The 20,100-nt window shown below is 37.0% G+C and overlaps 1 protein-coding gene across 1 annotated transcript in view; it reads right to left on the minus strand.

The window, feature by feature from the left end:
* Positions 1-4,177: 4,177 nt before the first annotated feature.
* BICC1 (BicC family RNA binding protein 1) overlaps positions 4,178-20,100 on the minus strand; it is a gene marked incomplete at its 5' end in the record, with an annotated part of 286,932 nt that continues 271,009 nt past the window's right edge. Inside the window, 3 exons of the mRNA XM_008061686.2 lie at positions 4,178-4,500; positions 13,416-13,515; positions 16,457-16,617. Of these exons, the coding sequence (XP_008059877.1) occupies positions 4,370-4,500; positions 13,416-13,515; positions 16,457-16,617 (392 nt within the window). The remainder of the gene's footprint in view (positions 4,501-13,415; positions 13,516-16,456; positions 16,618-20,100) is intronic.

Genomic DNA, 20,100 nt, shown 5'->3' on the forward strand with positions numbered 1-20,100 from the left:
TAGTTGTTATTAACGCACAGCTCTCTCTATGCTGTGTATTGTGCAGATTCACACACAGCCTCTCTTTACCCTTTCAATCAACCATTCTCAAAGGTGGGTATTATTTCCATTTCACAAAGACTCCAAGACACAGAGGAATTTTCCCAGAGTCTGAAGACTAGACCTAAATGTAAGTTTGTAAAATTACAAATTCCAATCTCTTCACCTCTCAGATTACCTGAAAGACATCCAAAAGTCTGCTTGAGGAGAAAGGAAGCTGACTTACCTGGAGCAGGACTGTGGGAGAACCATGGCTTCTGGTGATGACTGAAATTAAACATTCAATAAACATCAGATTATCAAAATTAGGTTAAATGAATTTTGACACATTTGAATCCACATAATTAATAAGTACCCAAACCAGGATAAGCTCTGAGATAATTTAACAATATATACCAGAATGTATGCAGCCAAGGGTGTGAAGTTGGTTCCCTTGGAAACAGTCACCTAAGGAGACACTCCTTACTCCACTGGTGTCTTGTGGGAAGTCTGCATTTGGAATTAACTTCCAAGTATGACTGCATTCTTGCAATATGCTTGGTGGTAGCAAACATGTTTTTTTTAGGTAAACATGATTTCTAGAGACTGCAAAGTCACTTGAAGTCAAACCCAGGAAGTGATATGTCCTCATTGTCATCGCAGGAGACAACTATAAAGCAGAGGAATATAGCACTTTGACCACACACTCCTTTTGAGAATGTAATTAAACCGGTGGAACCTAGAAAAAGGGAGGGAGGGAAGATGAGAGGATGGAATATTTCGCATTTGCAAGCACTGGCCTATTCTGGAGTGGTGGGTACTTTCAACAGTTTTGTTAAAAACCGGTTTCCAGACAGACTCCCAAGAGTTCCCCTGGAATGCCATGAACACATGGACGCCCATGTTGAAGGGTGAGGATATTCAATCCTCCAACCATTCTCTCATCAGTTCCCTAATAGAGCTATTTAGAATTTAAGCTCAAGGAAGGCAAGGGGTTTTACTTACTGCTGTGCCTAGACCAGAACCTGGTACTCACTAAATATTTCTATATTATGAATATTTATATGATGAATATAATTAGTAAATAAATGAAGAATTTCATATTGGGTCACAGGTTAAAATTTCAATTATTAAAATGACTTTTGTTCTAGAAATACTTAACAACCACTGACATGGAAAATTCAAGAGGAAATATTCCTGGTATAATGAGTAGAGGGCTAAGATTTCTTTAAGAGTTTGCCATATCAGAATTTGTCATACAGCATAAATTCTGTTTGAGGAGTTGGTCAGAATCTCTGTGCTGGGCACAGAAAGCTCTCAGTGATCGATAGCATAGTGGTCAGTCTCTGAAAGGGGAGCCTGGGTCAAAAAGCCCAGCCTCACTTCAGTATGGGGGCCTTTGCTGATAGATGAGGCTGTCAAGACAGTCATACACTTGAGTCTTTATACAAGAAAGAAATAACAAGAATAAAACCTATTCTCTGATGTTATTCCTTTAGTATGTACTTTTGGGTGGCCAGAGAAACAATGATTGATTACTGGCCCTGGATTCACTGAATAAAATAAAGTACTTTAGCTTCTGGGTGAAAATGAGGAATGTCAATGCAAAACAAGAGGAGAATGCATATTCAATTCTACTGCAGACACAGCTTTCAACTCTGCAGAAAGCAACGTCCCAAAATGGGGAGGTTTCTTAGAAAACAAAGATAGGCATAGAGTGTGTTTACCTTTTTTTTTCCTTTTTAAAAAAAGACACATTTCATCAATCAAGAGCAATACAAAGGGGTTATATAAATTTATTTTTATGTAACAATTGATTAGGTTAGAAAAAATTCCCATTTTCAATGTTAATTCCATCTCTCATTAAAAAAAAATCACTAAAAGGACAAAAACCCACACAAAAATACAATCTGTATCTGTTCTATATTTACAGATAACCAGTGGCTATTAAGGCGCAGATTGATTGAAAGTTATCATTTATTCAAATAATCAAAATATTCTGTGCATCACATAACACCGACAACTCTGTATACTGCAGTGTCGTATTCCCTTCACTGCATCAGGAGAAAGTGAGAAAAATAATTTCCAGTGTTTTTATTTTTAGCCACCCTATTTAATCTAGTTTAAGTGGGAGAGTTTTCCCTTTGATATAAAATCAAAGCACTGTTCATAAAACCTTTATCAATTTAAACTGCATATTCATTCCATCTTCCTCCTGTTACAGATGCATAGTAAAGAACTGGGAAAAGAGTTTCAAATTATCATTTTTTTTAAATTTGGGAAGATCTTATTAAAGACATCAGCAAATTTAGAACACTGAGTTGCTGAACAGGAAACAAATCTGGAATTGTTAACCTGTGCTGAATGTTTAGCATGATGCACTAATATAATCAAACAAGGTTTAGTCATGATCATCACATGATCCATAAGACTGACTGTTTACATATGCACAGGATGATTCCACTATGCTTGAAAAGATAGTAATTATAATTCTACATCCTTAAGCAGATAAGGCTTACTTTAGTTTAGTTTAGTTTAGGAAGGGCAGTCCCTTAGTACCAGTTATAATAGATAATTTTAGATGGGCCTATAACCAATGCCTTCAAGGTAACCAATACTATTTTTTAACGTGAGCATTTTTTTGTGTGTGCAAAATGTGTCTTCAATTCTTATTCTCACTTTAATGATAAGACTTAGGCATGAAAAAAAATGTCAGGTAGATATTTTTTATCCCACATTTGTATAAAAGTACCCAACTGTTGTATTCACTTATCTAATGGCTTCTGCTGAGAGCACATGAGAGTGGTTTATGTCCGTGTAGAAAATCTTGAATACTGAACATAAATAAGTTGTTACAGTACAGGTAACAGACAACATTTCCTATGGGAAAGTTTTCTAACAAATTAATATACTTGGAAATAATATTGCTTTGAAGAAAGAAAGGCACTTTAGTGATTTTCTTCATAGATTAAAAACCTTTCATAAATCCACAATAAAATGTCTGAAAAGACCCAGAAAACAATGTTGCCCGATTTCTTGGACTTTCACAGTATAAGATTGTAACAATGAAACTAGCCACTTAAAAAATAGTCTTTTTTTCCCCTTTAGAACTCAGCTATCTTTATAAACTGTCACCCTGGAGACTCAAATATGCCTTTCCATTCTCAACAAACACAAGTCTACTTCAAGTAGACAGATATGCTTTTAGGAAAGTCCTGTGACCATGTGGAGCATAGCTAATGTGTACATGATAAGGATCATAGTCTATTTCTCCTCATAATGGCAACAGTGCTGTCTTGTCAGATGATTATTTGTCTTTTTAAATAAAGTGACAATCTAGGGCTCCAGTTATTTAATGTCGTCCATTCTCTACCATAAATCTCTAGTAAATATCAATTTCATCAATTATGTACTGTATGCTTATAACATCTAAAAATAAAAGTTTGATATAAATAAATGTCCTTTAGTGGCAATGTACTAAAAAACAGCCCTTTGCCTCCAGACAACCACTAAAAACATTTTAGCAATACAGGCAGCAGCTAAGTATGACGACTGCAAAGGGTTAATATTGCAAAGTCCATTTGGTCTTTCTTTGCACCTATGACCATGAACTAGGGTTCATTGCTGTTTCTAGGATGCTGACATACATGATCAGAATTGGTCCAGAACCAAGTAGACTCACTTACATCTCCCAAAGTCACAGAATATTCTGGACAGAAACTAATATCCAGTACCATTTCAAATACAAATTTGATGCAGTCAGAAAAATGTGACTAAATCTGACCTGTACCAATGTATCAGGTAATACAAAAATGAGAGAGAGATGGAGAGAGTGAGAATTTCCACAGGACAAGAAATTAGAACATGTAAAGTGCTGAAAGACCTCAATAATTATTTTAAAGCATACCAGAAAATCCCACTTTGATTTTTTTTTTAAATCCCAAATACCAAAACAAAACAAGCAAACAAAATAACTTCTAAGTTTTCTGGCATCCCAGATGTCAATTCATCCTTCATTTTAAGTAAAAAAAAAAAAAAAATACTAATAAAAATAAATCAGTGCATATGTTATATAGGTAAATAAAAACAGGAAATAAAGCCTTATTCTCATATTGCAAATTCTGTCCAATTGCCATTTAAAAAAAGTAATCCACATTTGGTGTTCTGTATATCATAAGAACATCTTCTCTCTTTTCTTCCTTTTTGCCATAAAGTACAGATGCAAGTAAGATGCTTTGGTCTTGAAACCAGACACCCAGAATGCTGAGGACGGTGTGCAGTGAAGGCTGTTCACAGATTTCCTGTGTCCACCTTTACAGTTAGTCGGCGGGCTTGTGCCTAGAGGACACTGCTACCAGCGGCCACTGACACTAGCAATGTCTGAATGATACTGACGGGGTAGCCTTCCACTCGCTCCACCTTCCAGGAAAGAGGTGCGTGCATTTGGTGATTCAAAAAGCTTTCTTCGGTTTTTGTTTAGTTCTAGAAAGAAAAAGAGAGAATTGTTAGGAGCGCAACAGGTAAGCTCTATCTGTAGTACAGAATGTGGCATTAGAGCTCAGAAAATAATGACATGGCAGGTATTTTGGGGAACATCAAGTCTGGTGGCAAAAGAAAAACTTGATGGTCAAAATATTCTGAAATATTAGAAAGTATGATTTTTTTGACTTCTTCAATCAAAGAACTGTGGGTTCTTTTGCAGTGAAAATAAAGGTAGTACATGGATAGCCTAGAGAACAAAGCACAGCAGATAGTTTTTATTGCAATTTGTAAACTCCAAATAGTTTTCATTATAGTTTGTAAACTATCTGGGGAGTATGTCATTCTCAAAACTCTCTAACCAAATTAAACAATTTGACCTACCCTAAATGTCATTTCAGAGGCAAAGGGAACAATCAAAGCTGATAAAAAGTTTATGCGATAATGTATTACCAAGGGTACAGACTATTATAGCTATTGAATGTATCCATGTCAAACACAGCAATCACTAAGTTATTAAAGTTCAGATATGAAAAGAAGACCCCACGCTTAAACATAAGGATATTGGAGGAGCACCTTGAAGTGCAGTTGACCCTTGAAAAACATGGGGGTTAGAGGCACCGACCCTCCCATGCAGTAAAAAATCCATGAATAACTTCTGAACCGCCAAAAACTTTACTAATAGCCTACAGTTGACCATAAGCCTTACTATAACATAAAAAGATAATTAACACATAATTTGTATATGTATTTTATATTGTATGCTTACAAAAAGTCAGCTAGAAACAATTTTAAAAATCATAAGATAAAATATATTTGCTATTCGTTAACTGAAAGTGGATCAGCATAAAGGTCTTCTTCCTCATCATATTTATATAGAATATGAGGAGTTGGTTTTGTTGTCTCAAGAGTGGCAAAGGTGGAAGAGATGGCGGAAATGGAAGACGAGGCAGGCACATTCAGTGTAAACTTATGGAAATACATCCAAATTTCTGTCTGACATTTTTGCTTTTGCATTTCTCTAAAAATATTTTCAAACTGAGCATGGTGGCTCATACCTGTAATCCCAGAATTTTGGGAGGCTGAGGCAGGAGGGTGCATAACAATGTTGTGATACATACAATACATGGTGAACAGATCAGGGCAATTAGCATATTCATCATCTTATACATTTATCATTTATTTGTATTGAGAACATTCGATATTTTCCTTCTAGCCATTTGAAACAATATATTATTGTTAACTATAGTCATCCTGGCTGGTTGCAGTGGCTCATATCTGTAATCCCAGCATTTTGGGATGCCAAGGTGAGAGAATCGCTTGAGGGCAGAAATTTCAGACAAGTCTGGGTAACATAGCGAGGCCCTGTCTCTACAAAAAAATTAGTCAGATGTGTGGCACATGCCTGTAGTCCCAGCTATTCAGGAAGCTGAGATGGGAGGATCGCTTGAGTCCAGAAGTTTGAGGTAGTGGTGAGTGGGGATTGTGCCACTGCACTCCAGCCTGGGCTACAGAGTGAGACCCTCTCTCGCCAAAAAAAAAAAAAAAAAAAAAAAGTTTCTATACAGCACTAATCTTTCTTTCACCATTTACCTTAGTTTCAGTACCTGTTTCATAGAAGGGTTCATATCATTAAAAAGTCAAAAGCAATTTTGAAAAATTGGAACCTTTCTGCAAGACTGTCTAATGTCAATTTGTTTTTTGGCACTGCTTCTTCTACTTCTTTGTCATGATCTGGCACTGGTTCATAAGCACTTATCTCCATCAAGTCATCTTCTGTTAATTCCTCTGGTGTAATGTCTATTAGTTCTTGAATTTTTCCAGGGTCCTTATCTTGAAACCTTTCATCTCCTACTCTCTCCCTACCTCCTGACTCGCCCCCTCCTTTTTTTTCCCATATCCATAACCTCTTTCATGTTTTCCTTGATTGGCTCTGTCGTAAATCCTGTGAACTCATGTACAACATCTGGACATAGTTTTCTCCAGCAGGAATTAATTTTTGGGGACTTGATGGCTTTCACAGCTTTTTCTATAACAATGATGGCATCTTCAATGATGTAATCCTTTCAGACTTTCATGATATTCTCTCTAATGGAATTCTTTTCTATATCACTGACAATACTTTCCATAGAGTAGCATATATAATAGTGAGCCTTAAAGGTCTTTATGAGCCCCTGACCCAGAGACTGAATTAGAAACCTTATGCTTGGGGACAAGTATTGAACTCACAGGCTTTAGGGTGGTCAGAAGAACTTAAACTTCACAAACAAATCTTCAATGGAATCAATTTTTTTAAAAAGGGTTCTTACTGTCTAGGACTCCTTGTGCCACTAAAGACTAGCAGCTGGCATTTATAGACTACAGGGTGAGCAAGATTTATAGATAAGGACAGTCCTGATCATAAACCTGACTACCAATTGAACCATACAGTAGTTAGCCTATCCCTTCTTGTCTTAAATCCTGGTGCTCGTTTCTCTTCCTTACAAGTAAATGCCCTTTGCCCCTTGCGACATTCCACCTGCCATCCCAGAATAGTTGTTAAAAACCTGTTTAGGAAAATATCCTTTCACCTCAATGATTGTCTCAATGATGTCTAGGAACTTATCTGCTGTCTCAGGGCAGCAAAAGCTGACTCTCCTGTTATCTCAACTTTTTTTAAGCCAAATTTCTTTCTAAAATTATCAAACCATCCTTTGCTGATACTATCCTCTCCAGCTATATATCCTTCACCTTCACCTTCCTTTTGCTTTAAGTTGTGACTTCACCTTTTCTCAAATCATGTTAGAGTCTATAGATATGGTCTTCTTGTAGCAATCTTGCACCCACAAAAAAGTTGCATTTTAAATATGAGATCAAAAAGTATTTCACAAAAAGTGCTAAGTTTTTGAACCTGTGAGTATATCTATAGCAACAGCTTCACAAATCTACTCGTCCTTCCTTTTTAAAACAATAGTCCTTATGCTGAACTTATTTGTCTTCAAATGGTAGGCAGTCACACAGATGCAGACCACAATCTATGATAAATATCAAGCAATTCAATTTTTTATTATGATGTCATGAGTTTTCTCTGCTTCTTGGGAACACTTCCAGCATTGTTAGTGATACTTTGCATGCATTTTACATTATTCAAGGTTTACATGAAAAATATACAAGAACTGTGAGAAATCACTTTTTATTGCAATATGCAATTTACTGGAGAGATTAATTGCCCACACGGAGATAAATTAGTGTAACAGGATAAACTTTAAATGGACACTCTCAAGGTTTGACTCCCTGCATTAGCAACAGGAGTGTTTATGAAATTATTACAGTAGGATGGTATGTACAATTTTATGAAGCTAGTATTTAATATTGCCTTCTTTTACATTTGTTTGCATTTATTTTTGACTGCAAGTGGTGCCGTGTATGGTCCGTGTTTGTGTAATTTTTGATAAATTTTAACATTTAAAAATATATGTGTATATTTTATGGTAGTAAATAATAAAATAGACTTTACATATTTTATGCATTCCTGACATTCTTCACTTTTTCTTAAATTTTTTTCAGTATTTCTTTTTTTTATTTTATTTTTGAGTTGGAATCTCACTCTGTCGTCCAGGCTGGAGTACAGCAGCACGCTCACAGCCACCCCAGTGTTGATCCACTGGGCTCTGGCGATCCTTCCACCTCAGCCTTCCAAGTAGCTGGAAGTAGCTGGAACTATAGGCATGCGCTACCACACTTGGCTAATTTTTTATTTATTGTAGAGACGAGGTCTTGCCAAGTTGCCCAGGCTGCTCCTGAACCTGTAGGTTCAGGCAATCCACTTGCCTCAGTCTCCCAAAGTGCTGGGATTACAGGCTGAGCCACCAAGCCTGGCCTTTTTTAGTATTTCTAGGCTAAGAGGTTTGCCTGGAATTTTTTTCAAATTGTCACAAATCTTAAAAAAAAACCAAATTATGTGTAAGTGAATCCACGCAGTTCAAATCTGTGTTGTTCAAAGGTCAACTGTATCAAGCCCACCACCCCCGTCTCTGCCAACTCATGAAGCCTATGCTTCTTGAGTCAGAAATATTTATACAAAGAAGCATGTCAATAGAAGGTTTCTGTAAATTAAAAAAAAAATCAACTTAGTAAAAAAATCACAACAGTCCCAGAAAATTAATACTTGAAAACAACCAATACTTGAATCCAAATTTTCAGGGAAAAACTGAGATGCCTATTTGAACCTTAAAGAAACCAGAGTACTTCGAAAACACTGTTTAGTTTGTTTTTTGCCAACTAACCATAAAGGTAAAAAGTTAAATGAAGCAGACTATCTTGTTTATGACTAAGCGTCACCCCCATCCTGACCCCCATCCCGAATCTCTGATGTAACACTTTCTCATAAACTCATACAAGTATGCAGAATTGTCATATTATGAAAATTAGGGTTTCTGATAGCCATCAAATACAAATATCCTCAAATGTATTCAACTTGAATAGATTAGAAAGATTATATAAAGTTTTTTATTTGTTTGTTTTTAGGATCTGGAGCAGGTGATTCAGCACTTTATAGTTGCATGGGACTCAGTACTCTTTCAACAACACACACAATACTTCTTTTGAATTCTGAAGTTACAATGTAAGCTAAGACCATCTATAGTAACGTTGAGGATGGGGACACAGACTGAGGTTGTAACGGGTCACAGGGGGTTAAGAACAGCCATATGATTAGATGTGTTTGTGTCCCCACGTACTGGAAGATGGACTAACACCCTTAACACACTTCACCCCACAGCCTTCCAAAATGTAAATGCATGCCCGATAAGGTCAAAGCAACAGTGGAGACATCTCTTTTATGTTCACATGTAGATCTCAGTAGACAAGAAAAATAACAATGATTCATTAAGGTTTATTACACGACAAGCACTTTACATTTATTTTGTACTATTCAAGTCCTCCTTAAGGGATAGATAATATTACCGTTCTCCATCTTACGGAAAAGAAAACTGATTTTAAAAATAGACACAGTCACTTGCCCACACAGCTATTAAGTGACAGCTGAAACTCTCTGCCTGCCTGACACAAAGGTCAATGTTCCAGCCACTGGGCTGCAGTAAGCCACCTGACAGAGAAGACCCATGAGGTATCAGGAGTATGAACCTGAGAAACTGGTAGTTCCAGGTATGCCAGACAACAAAACTTTATTTCATATTTTAGTATACCAAATTTATTTATTAAATAGAAAACACAGCTTAAAAACCCCAAAGAAGCAAGGAAGAGATCTTTACACGCAAAAGACACATGCAGGCATGCATACAGATGGTTATTGTTTCAAGTTCCTGTAGCAATGACAATTCCTATTAAAAGTTGAACACATGTATCTCACTAAAAAGAATAAAAATAAATATAGCACTTCAAAATTCAGAAATCAAGACAGAATTGAATACATTTAAAGGCAAACGGAAAGAAGAGTTAAGAATAAATGAATCTTCTTAAGTATATAGCCTGGGAATGTTTTATCACCTTCAAGCCAGGAAACTATTTTTGGCCTCCATTTTCTTATTGGAAAACAGCCTACAAATCAAGAGGACATTCCCATAATATTCAGAAGGAAACGAAAGGAAAGAGGCCAAATAATGTTCTCCCTTAGCAGATATAACATGTATAATTGAGCACATAAAACCATTGGGCCACTGAAGACAATTTTTAAAAATAAAAACTGAAAAATTTATTCTGAACAGTCACATCAGCTAAATTTTTGAAAGAGTAAAACAACCACAAGATAATTCACCCATTCCCTACAGAGGCAGTTTCTGAGAATATATATATATATATATATATAAATATATATATATATATTCCTAAGTGTCTAAACATGAGGCACAGAGATTAATCTTCCAGAGAGGTTATCATGGATCAAGTCCTCCTGAAGAGACTTTAGGATTTTTTGGTAGTGGTGCTGCTGTTTTTTAAATTTAAAAGCAAACTCATTCCTCCGAATATTTTTTAATAAGCCTAAGGGATAGTGTGGGAAAATACCAACCTTTTTCTTTGAAATTCCAAGGTTCACACAATCCTGGCAGCTCTCAGGATCTTGTTGCGGATCTGAACAGAGTCACAAACTAAAAGAATAGGTCGGGAGATGTTAGATCTACTAACAGAGGCTGTGGCAGGAAGCCTGTCAACAGGAGGCTAAACTTCCTCTCACTGAGTCCCTGCACGTTTAACCAATCATTAAAACACTGAGAGAAATCCGTGAGTTTTTAAAAATCATGAATTTGGGAAAAAAAATCAAATTTATTCTTTTTTCTATCTCCATTAGAGATAAATTTAATCTATTAAAAATAAATAATTTCATTTATTTATTTTTATAACATTAAAATAAATGTCTTTCGGCCCAAGATTAAAAACAAAACTTCATATTGAAAGAACGACTCTTACTATAAGTTTAAAATTATACAACATTTTAAAAGAACTTTAAGCAAACTCTGTATCTAGCCACACTGTGTAACCACAAGACAAGGAATAGCCCAGCTATTACTGTATCTATCAGGAAATGGAATGTTCTGGGTCTATAAATGGATGTCTTTGTTATCAGATAAGTTGAACTGGAAAAAGAAGCTTTTTGATGAAGTGTTTCTCAATAAAAACCTAGTACTTGCAGAGAAAACAATTTACCAGATTCCAACAAATGCACTCAACAAAGTAAGGTACATTATCCTTAAAATAATCAAATACTTCACACCATGCAGGGCATTCATATGCATCTTATTTAAAGTCTTTAACTCCCTTTAAAAGCAAGAGGACCGTGAATCCACTAAAAGAAGAAGGCCATAGAAATAGTATATAATCTCAAAAGAATCACACTGAAGATGATGATTAGAAAAAAAGTGTTTTGTTTTTTAAAAAGAGGATTCAAATCCTTTCTGATTCCCACCCTACTCTCTAAAACCCAGAGTAAAGGTACTGATATATCCTAGAGTAAAGGTACTGGTGATCCATCTACAGCCTGTGAAAGTATTGAGAGACATGTACTTGTTTTGTTAAAAGCTTTACAGAGTTTGGAACTGGGTTGGTACATAAATAAAGAACTTAGTTTTCATTATATGATCACTGCCATTCCATGAATCAGTAAAAAGATTATGGTGTTCTGGACTATATACCTTTCTTTGGTTAAAAAAAAAAAAAAGTTCTGGCTCGCAGGCATAGTTCAACAGCGTAAGTATGATAAATATGTAAGTTAATCAAATTTCAAGTAGTATATCAATTTCACTTGCAAATTAATAAAAGCATGTGAAAACACAGAAAGTTAACTTGAGATTAGAAATACCCTGAGGCTGATCTTTAGGGTAAACAAATAAGTTGATAAAACTATCCTATTGCCAAGAACAAGGAAGTATCCTGCCAGTCATACAAAAGGTTGAAACTGTAGTTTGTCTATTTTCACTAAGTCTGATGACATATCACATGAAAAGATATATCTTAGACATGGAAGGTGCCCTTACACAATCATTCTATTCCAATCTACCTTTATGATTAATAAACCAAAACTAAAAGAAGCTTAGAAACTCACTCAAAGACTTTTGACTGAGCAGAGGCAAAGCCCTTCTATCTGAATCTAGTGTTCTTTCCACAACACCAAGATGATCTTATGAGCAAACAAGAATTATGCATGTGCCCTGCAGCTCCATTAACGTAGCCTCTGGGATACACAGCATGTATCCAAGAAGTTTTGGAAGAAGACTTATAAAACTGATGTGTGTAGAACTCTATTTATCTATGAAGGAACCTAAAAGGCTGTCATATGGAAGTTCAATGGCCAGATTCCTACTCCTATGCCAAGGCTACTTTGCCTATATCTGTTTCAGATAAAGATTTCCTCATTGGAAATGGGTGGGGTATATGAGTTGAGGTTAAAATAAATGGAAAACCACTGGGGTTTTAAATTTTATCTACATGTATCTGATTAGTGAGTGCTGTCTGGAACGGACTTTCACCAACCAGCTGGCTGCAACTGTGGGTCTCATCTAGAACAGCCTGCAAACTCAGTATTCTGAAAGAGCAAAGTTATTTTCTCATAGCACATGACACTAGGCTTCTGCCCTGGGTGTCTCTGCCTTTTTGAGAGACTGGTACACATATAAATTTGACATACAAGTATTTTATTGGAAAGTCTTCAAAAGCGAATCCCATTTCACCCTTCAAATTTCTTCCACACATTTCTCTAAACACCTTTTTGAGAAATATTACTATGTATTTGCCAACTCCTGACTCTTTATCTGGCCTGATTTCTTTCCAGTAGGTGACACCCAATAAATACGTATGGAGCATTTTCTAAAACACAGACTAAATAACAGAGTCACAAACAAAGTGGTCTGGGGAGGGAGACAACGTTATTTTCCTTCACTCTGTGACTACCTTCAGGATGCTATATTCTTCTGTGATTCACAAATTCTATTAGAACATTAGAAAAAAACCCAAAAGAATTAAAACAAGTGTCACTGCCAGGTTCCAAGCTACACCAATGAGCATCCTTTTCTTCTCAGTGCAATGATCTCAGGCGATGTGCAAAGTCACACACAATTGAGACATGACTTCTAATCAAAAATAGTTATTCACTAACCCAATGATCATTATTTAACACAACTGAGAAAAGGAGAATTAAGCTGTCTCCCCCTTCACATGTTCTACATAGGGAAATTTTAGTTAGATCTTTCTAAAGAGATCTCTTTTCAGGAACGGCACTGTTAAGGTAGGGTTTCAGGCAATGCCTTGATGAAAAAGAATACTCTCAGCATGTGTCAAAACGTCCGCAGGAAAACTCTCTAGAGCCACAACCACCAAGGTGTCAGGGTAGTAAGCCAGCGGTTGATGGGCAGGAACAGCTCCACCAGCTGAGACCACTGGCAGAAGTTACTCAGATTTTAAAATATGAATCAAGTATTTATATTCACCTGAAATTGCAAGCAGCATTTTCCTCCTGGCACCAAATGTAGTAATTCCCAACTCCTTCAGATCCTGATCTGTGAGAGTGAGGAACGTCTGAAGATCGATCTGTGGGTAAAAATGTCAATCTATAACCAGTATATTATGTACTTATTTTCTCCCTCATTGTAGGATCAACTTGGTATTACACCTATTTTACTTATTCATTATGCTCTGCCTGCTTCCAAAAAAGAAGGGTGGTGTGACACAAACATACAGGACCAGAATAAGAAACACAGGTGGGGAAATGGAAGTGACAATTCTAGCAGAAGATTTAGCTCTGAGTATCCTGGCAGCTATGGCAAAAGGGAAATACAAAAATTGCACCATTTTTGTGAACTGATGAAAGGAAGAATAAATATCTGTCCTGAAAAGACAAAAATATTTTTAGCTTTGGATTCTGAATTGGTTAAGTGTATCTTTACCTTTATAAGAAGAAATCAAACAATCTAATTGGTGGTATCTTCCTATAGGTTTTACATAGGAATGACAGAGGGATTCCTAGACTATGTTAGACCTGTAGTTTACTTGGCTCAATCCAGCAGACTGTCTCTGAAAGGGGCACAAAATAAGTATTTGCAGGAATAGTAAAATTGTATTTTCTGTTATCAGCAACAAAGTATGCAAGGAAATGGCCCAAGGTTCCCACTCTTCCTTGTAAGACAGTCTGGAGGAACAGAAAGGCAAAAGATTCTGCAGCCAAAGAGTCTTCCTGATTCTGCCACTACTGACTGTGGGCAACGAGGGTTGACAACCCTCTACCTTGCAGGGCTGTTGTGAGCATTAACTATGACTGTAGATGTAAAGTGACAGGTTCGCCAAAGGGGTAAAATGATTGGCAGTTATTGATGTATCATCTGTGGTGGTTGCTAAATGAATCTTCAGCATGCCTACAATACATTAAATCTCATGAGGTTACTTAATGGGGAATTCTTACTAAACTATATGTGAATATTGAAAAATATCCTACATAAAGGAAGCAGATTACTAAATTTCAACACACCATAAAAAGTAAAATATACTTTTCATTAAATGATACTGAATACATTTTGAAATGTTCTTTTTTGATTTTGAAGGTACATCGGGATCTTACAAAATCCTAAGGTCATAATTTACCACAGTTCTAAAGATCTGTTTTTAGAAATTCTATGTAATAGAGACTCTCCAGTTCAACTGTCCCCATACTTTCTTTTAAAAGGCCAGATAGTAAATACTTTAGGCTTCATGAGCCATACTGTCACTGTTGTAACTTCTCAACTCTACAGTTGTAGCTTGAAAGCGGCCATAGATAATATATAAACAGATGAGTGTGGCTGTGTTCCAATAAAACTTTATTTATAAAAATCAGGCAGTGGGTCTACAGGCCACAGTATGCTGACCCTTGCTATAGTTAATAAAATATTAGATAAAGCCACTCTAGTTTTATACTTTTGTGTTTTCTTCCTTTTTGGAGTAATTGAGATAAGAAGTACCTACAACAAATTTATTTCTACGCTTCTTCAAATAGGAAATAAACACAGATGAAAACAAACCCAGAATACTACTGAATAACATTTAATCTCTTACAGTGAGACCTTCTGTGTCTGAACAAGTTAAAATACTTCTGTCCTATAGCTTCCCAATCAGATACCCTCATCTAACCTGCAAGACTAAATAAGTGGATACGATTCTTAAATACATTGATTATGTATGCAAGGGTTATTAAACTTAGAAAATTCTTGGTTAAATGAACACTAGCTTAGATTTAGGGGGGAAAAGAACAAAATCAATATCCTGAAATCTAATACACATGACAATCTTTTTTTTGGTGTAAAAACCAAAAATGTCCAGCAATTAAGCTTAATAATTTATTGAGCCATGGGCAATACATTTAACTTATGATACTAAGTGCCTAATACAAATCATAGATTTGTATGCTGACACATGTGTAGGAATTACTGACTAAATCAGATGTTCTCTAATATGAAATTCAGCCAGCTAACATCCAACTTGGACCATGTCTTGATTTGAAAGAGATACAGATTTAAAAAACCATTTTTTTTTTTGAGTTGGAGTCTCACTTTGTCGCCCAGACTGGAGTGCAGTGGCCGCTCCCGGCCACCGCAGCCTCAACCTGCTGGGCTCCGGCGATCCTTCCGCCTCAGCCTTCCGAGTAGCCGGAATTACAGGCATGCGCTACCACGCCCGGCTGATTTTTTGATTTATTGTAGAGATGAGTTCTCGCTGCCCAGGCGGGTCTCAAACCCGCGGGCTCAGGCAATCCACTCACCTCAGCCTCCCAAAGGCGCGGGATTACAGGCTGAGCCACCAAGCCCAGCTTAAAAAAAATCATTTTAATTTTCTGATGCATTGGGCTAGCTGTGTCCTGGTAATGTGACAGTATTATTACAAAGAATCACACCCAGGGGCTCTTTTCTTTATGCCAGTGCATAATGGACTGTGGCTAATCAGTTTGATCAAAATCTGTGGTAGCGATGGTTCAGAAGACATCTCAGTTCTGTCTTCATTCAGGTAAAATCCGGATGGTAAATTAATAAATAAGTTAACATGCTAACAAACAAACATTATATTCTGTGAGAACAGATTTCAGTAACTTTACTAGGATGGGTCAAGAACAGCCACAGATATTTCAGATGCTGCTATTTATTTTTAAGTGCACAAAAACAAAGATAACAGATTAAAAAAATTAAATCATCTTAAATACACACTTGTTGCTGACCTTAGGGGAGGTGTGCAATACAATTGGGCCTTTTAGCTAAAACTGCTGAAGAACGGCGATAGTGTGTTTTTTGCAAGCACAATTTTGTCTGTTTCCGCTAGCCTGTGTTTACTAGCTGCACTAAATAAATAAGAAATGAGATGACATTTTTCTCAGCAGCAAGAACACGTTATGAGACTTGAATAAATGCTCAGTGAGGACATACTCATAGGTCAATGAGTGATTTCATTCCAGTAGTCATTATGCACACAACCTAAACAAAGATACCCAGGAAAATAAATACCGACTGACCTCTTGTTGCTGGAAAACGTCTGTGTATTTGCCCAGGCCCAGTTTGCTGAAGAGCTCAGGGAGGTCAGAGCCTTTGAAAGAGCTGTTGAGGTTACAGCCATTGCTTCCTGTCAGCGAGGAAATGCAGTCCATGTAATTGCTACTGCTGAGATAGTGTTCCGCTGAAAGGCAAGCAAGAGACAGGCTTGAAGTGAAAATGCCCAGAGAGAATGTGGTTTAATTAAAAGTTTTAATCACTCAAATATTTCAGATTTCATTGTTCAGCTGAATAGAGCAGTAGCTGCAGAAATATAGCAATCCTTTACTGAAATATTGGCTTTTCATTAAGGAAATGCTGGTTATTGCTTTCAGGGAGGGCTCTTGCCATTTAAAAGGTTACACTTGGGAGGCAGAAATTCAGCAACAGTGCTTCTGTAGTTAATTATCATTCATCATATTCTCCCAGAGCATTCAGAAGCATTCGCTGTTTATAATTGATCTGGTGTAAATTAAATGAGGAACTGGAAGAAAGATCCCTGGGACAAAATAAAGGTATGTAAAGTTATCACAAGTCCAGGCTCCTTTTGGATGGTGGGGTGACTCTCTGTATCCACGCTTGAGTTTTCATTTGGTCAAAGGAATTGTATGATAGTGCAATATATAAATCCCATTTCCTAGGAAAATATAATTGGGCAGCAAGTTCATGAAACAGAATGTTTCTAAAATTAAAAGTAATATATGAAGTGATAAGAATGATGCTGGAGCTCCTGAATTTTAATTTTTGACAGAAATTACTCTGTCTCTTGGGAAAAATTCTAAGACAGCAATGCTGAGCTTTGCCTTGGCTCTGTGACTATTTGGTGAGCAAAAATTTCAACACACTGTCTCTGGTTCTCAGACCCAGTGACAGGCAGGGCTGGGTGATGAACTACTGAGTCATGCCAAGTCCATCACCACAAATACACACACTGCTTCGGAGATCCTAGCAAAGTTGTGCAGCCATTTTACCTCCCTGACCATCAACTGGCTGTCACCTGCTTTGGAGATCCTAGCAGAGCTGTGTAGCCATTTTACCTCCCTGACCATCAACTGGGAAAATCTGTCTTCTTATAACAAGGATGAGGCTTCAGGAGGGATGCTCAGAGAGGTGAGGGAGGAAGAGGGCATTCGCCTAAGCCAATCAGATCTATCTAAACTTCCCTGGGAATCCACACATCTGCCAAATCTGAAACCCTTGTTCTGCATGGTTTTCAGTGCCATTAATCACTTTCTCCAGTTATTTTCATCTCTCAGCTGAGACGTCCTTTTACATACCCTGAGTGGAAGCAGTTTCTTGATAAGGTTTCTTTTTCTCTTAAAAACAGGTGTTTTCTGTCTTGTAGGGAGAATGGGTAGAAAAAAGTACTCAGAATCAAGTCCTGAAATACTGAGCCCTGAGATAACCTACCAATTAAAGGTGAAGTAGAGGCCCCAAAGTCATCACAAAAGATCAAGGATGGGTGAATTCTGAGCTACTGAATCAAAGCTGACACAAAGTATATAATGAGCACATTAAAGTGACTGCTAGACTTGACAACATGGAAGTCACTAGAAAGCTGATTATATAATTTATCCTTCAAATGATACATTTACTTTTTTTGAGAGTAAAAGGAGCATTACTAAGAATTATACTGGAGCAATTAGTATAAACAAGGATGTCCATGGAAAACTGCAACATTGGTGACCTTGAAAAGGGTGTTAAGAAAAATCACCTAAAACTATGCTGTTCAGCACAGTAGCTACTGGCCATGTGTGGCTACTGAGCACCTGAAATGAAGCCAATGGGAATTAAAATGTTCTATCAGTGTAAAATATACCAAATACTTTAAAGACTTTGTATAAAATTTTTTAAAATGTAGAATATCTTAAATATTTTTTATATTGATTACATATTTCAAAGAAATATATTTAATATTTTAATATTTGTAATATGTTGAGTTAAATAGAGCTATATTACTAGAAAATTTAAAAACATGTTTGAAAATAAAATGTTCTTGGTGAGAAATGTTCATAATGGCCCATAACTTTACTTCTTTTTTTGTATTAACTGCTTATAGTTTCTACATCCTCTTTTAAATACTCCCAACACTCTTAAAACATCTGACAAAAGCCAGATAACTGTGGTTCACTAATCATTTCTCTTTATTAATGAATCCTCCATCTGAATTAGAAACTTGAATTTAACTAAGTAATATAGTCCATTTTAATTACTCAACATTAACTGAAGGGAAATGAAAGGACATAAGATGGAGCCAATATAGCCAATGAGCACTCATTTTGACATTGCCTAGATCTGTCATGTTTTTCTAGCAGTTCACTTTAATTTACCCTCTAATCACTAGCCAAGGACAGAACAGATTTCTTGGAGGTAGCTACTGTTAATTGTCTTACAACCCCCTCCCCAGCTTGTTTTATAAACAAATTAACCTAATCAACCCTCCATAATCTTTGTGACACAGACCCTATCAACAAGGCAAGTCATGTGACTAGTTCACCCATCTGCCTGATGTCAGTACCTGTGCTTACTTGTTCTCTTCATCATGACATGAAAGAGACTAACACTCAATCACCTAAATGACCTGCCCTCATCAAAGAAGAGGTGAATCTCTCTCTCTCATTTACTTTCTTTCTTTCTTCCTTTTTTTTTGAGTTGGAGTCTCACTCTGTCACCCAGACTGGAGTGCAGTGGCTGCTCCTGGCCACCGCAGCCTCCAACTGCTGGGCTCCAGAGATCCTTCCGCCTCAGCCTTCCAAGTAGCTGGAACTACAGGTGTGCACTATCATGCCCGGCTCATTTTTGATTTACCGTAGAGATGAGGTCTCGCCAAGTTGCCCAGGCGGGTCTCAAACCTGCTGGCTCAGGCAATCCACTCACCTCAACCTCCCAAGGTGCGAGATTACAGGCTGAGCCACCAAGCCCGGATTCTCATTTACTTTCTAAATAAACTATATTTCCAATCTAATTCTGTGCAACTCTTTGCATCTTTTGTGTGGTACCTGATCATAAACCAGACACCCCACACCTCCACCCACAGTGGGTCTAACAGGACACGAGATAAAGACAGAAAAGGAGCAGCACTAAAGGAATTTATCTTGAGCTGTCGATGGAGCATCATTTCCACCCTTCCACTGGGGCCTGGCACCAGCTGGTCTCAACTCCATTACACTGTCAATGGTGGAAGTTCCAGCTGGTAACTAATGGGAAGTCTCCAGGCTACTATTGACAGTGCATTTGGGAACAAAAAAGTTGGCTTGTTTTCTTATTTAAAAGACCATGATTGCTCTTTTCAAATCTGAGACTACTGACAACACAGTCAACTTGATTGATGGTAACAACTGGCTGTTACCGAGTGTCTATTATGCTCAGCTAGATTGTCTTTCTTCAAGTGTTCTTCAAACACTCCAAGTTACATGTTTCAGGACTCCAAATATTGTCAAAAAAAAAAAAACCCTGAAAAAAGACATTGGGGGCATATTTTGTGATGACAATGTCAACTCTGATCTGTTCACCTATTTATATAGTCCAGAAGCATAGTGCTGTCATAGACAAAACACTACACTCATGCTGAGTCTCGGCTACATTTGCTCAAAGCCAGAATCCCTTCCCTGCCAAATAAACTTCTTTC

Source organism: Carlito syrichta, unplaced genomic scaffold (assembly GCF_000164805.1).
Source record: "Carlito syrichta isolate Samal-C Ts95f unplaced genomic scaffold, Tarsius_syrichta-2.0.1 Scaffold305437, whole genome shotgun sequence".
Classification (NCBI taxonomy): domain Eukaryota; kingdom Metazoa; phylum Chordata; class Mammalia; order Primates; family Tarsiidae; genus Carlito; species Carlito syrichta.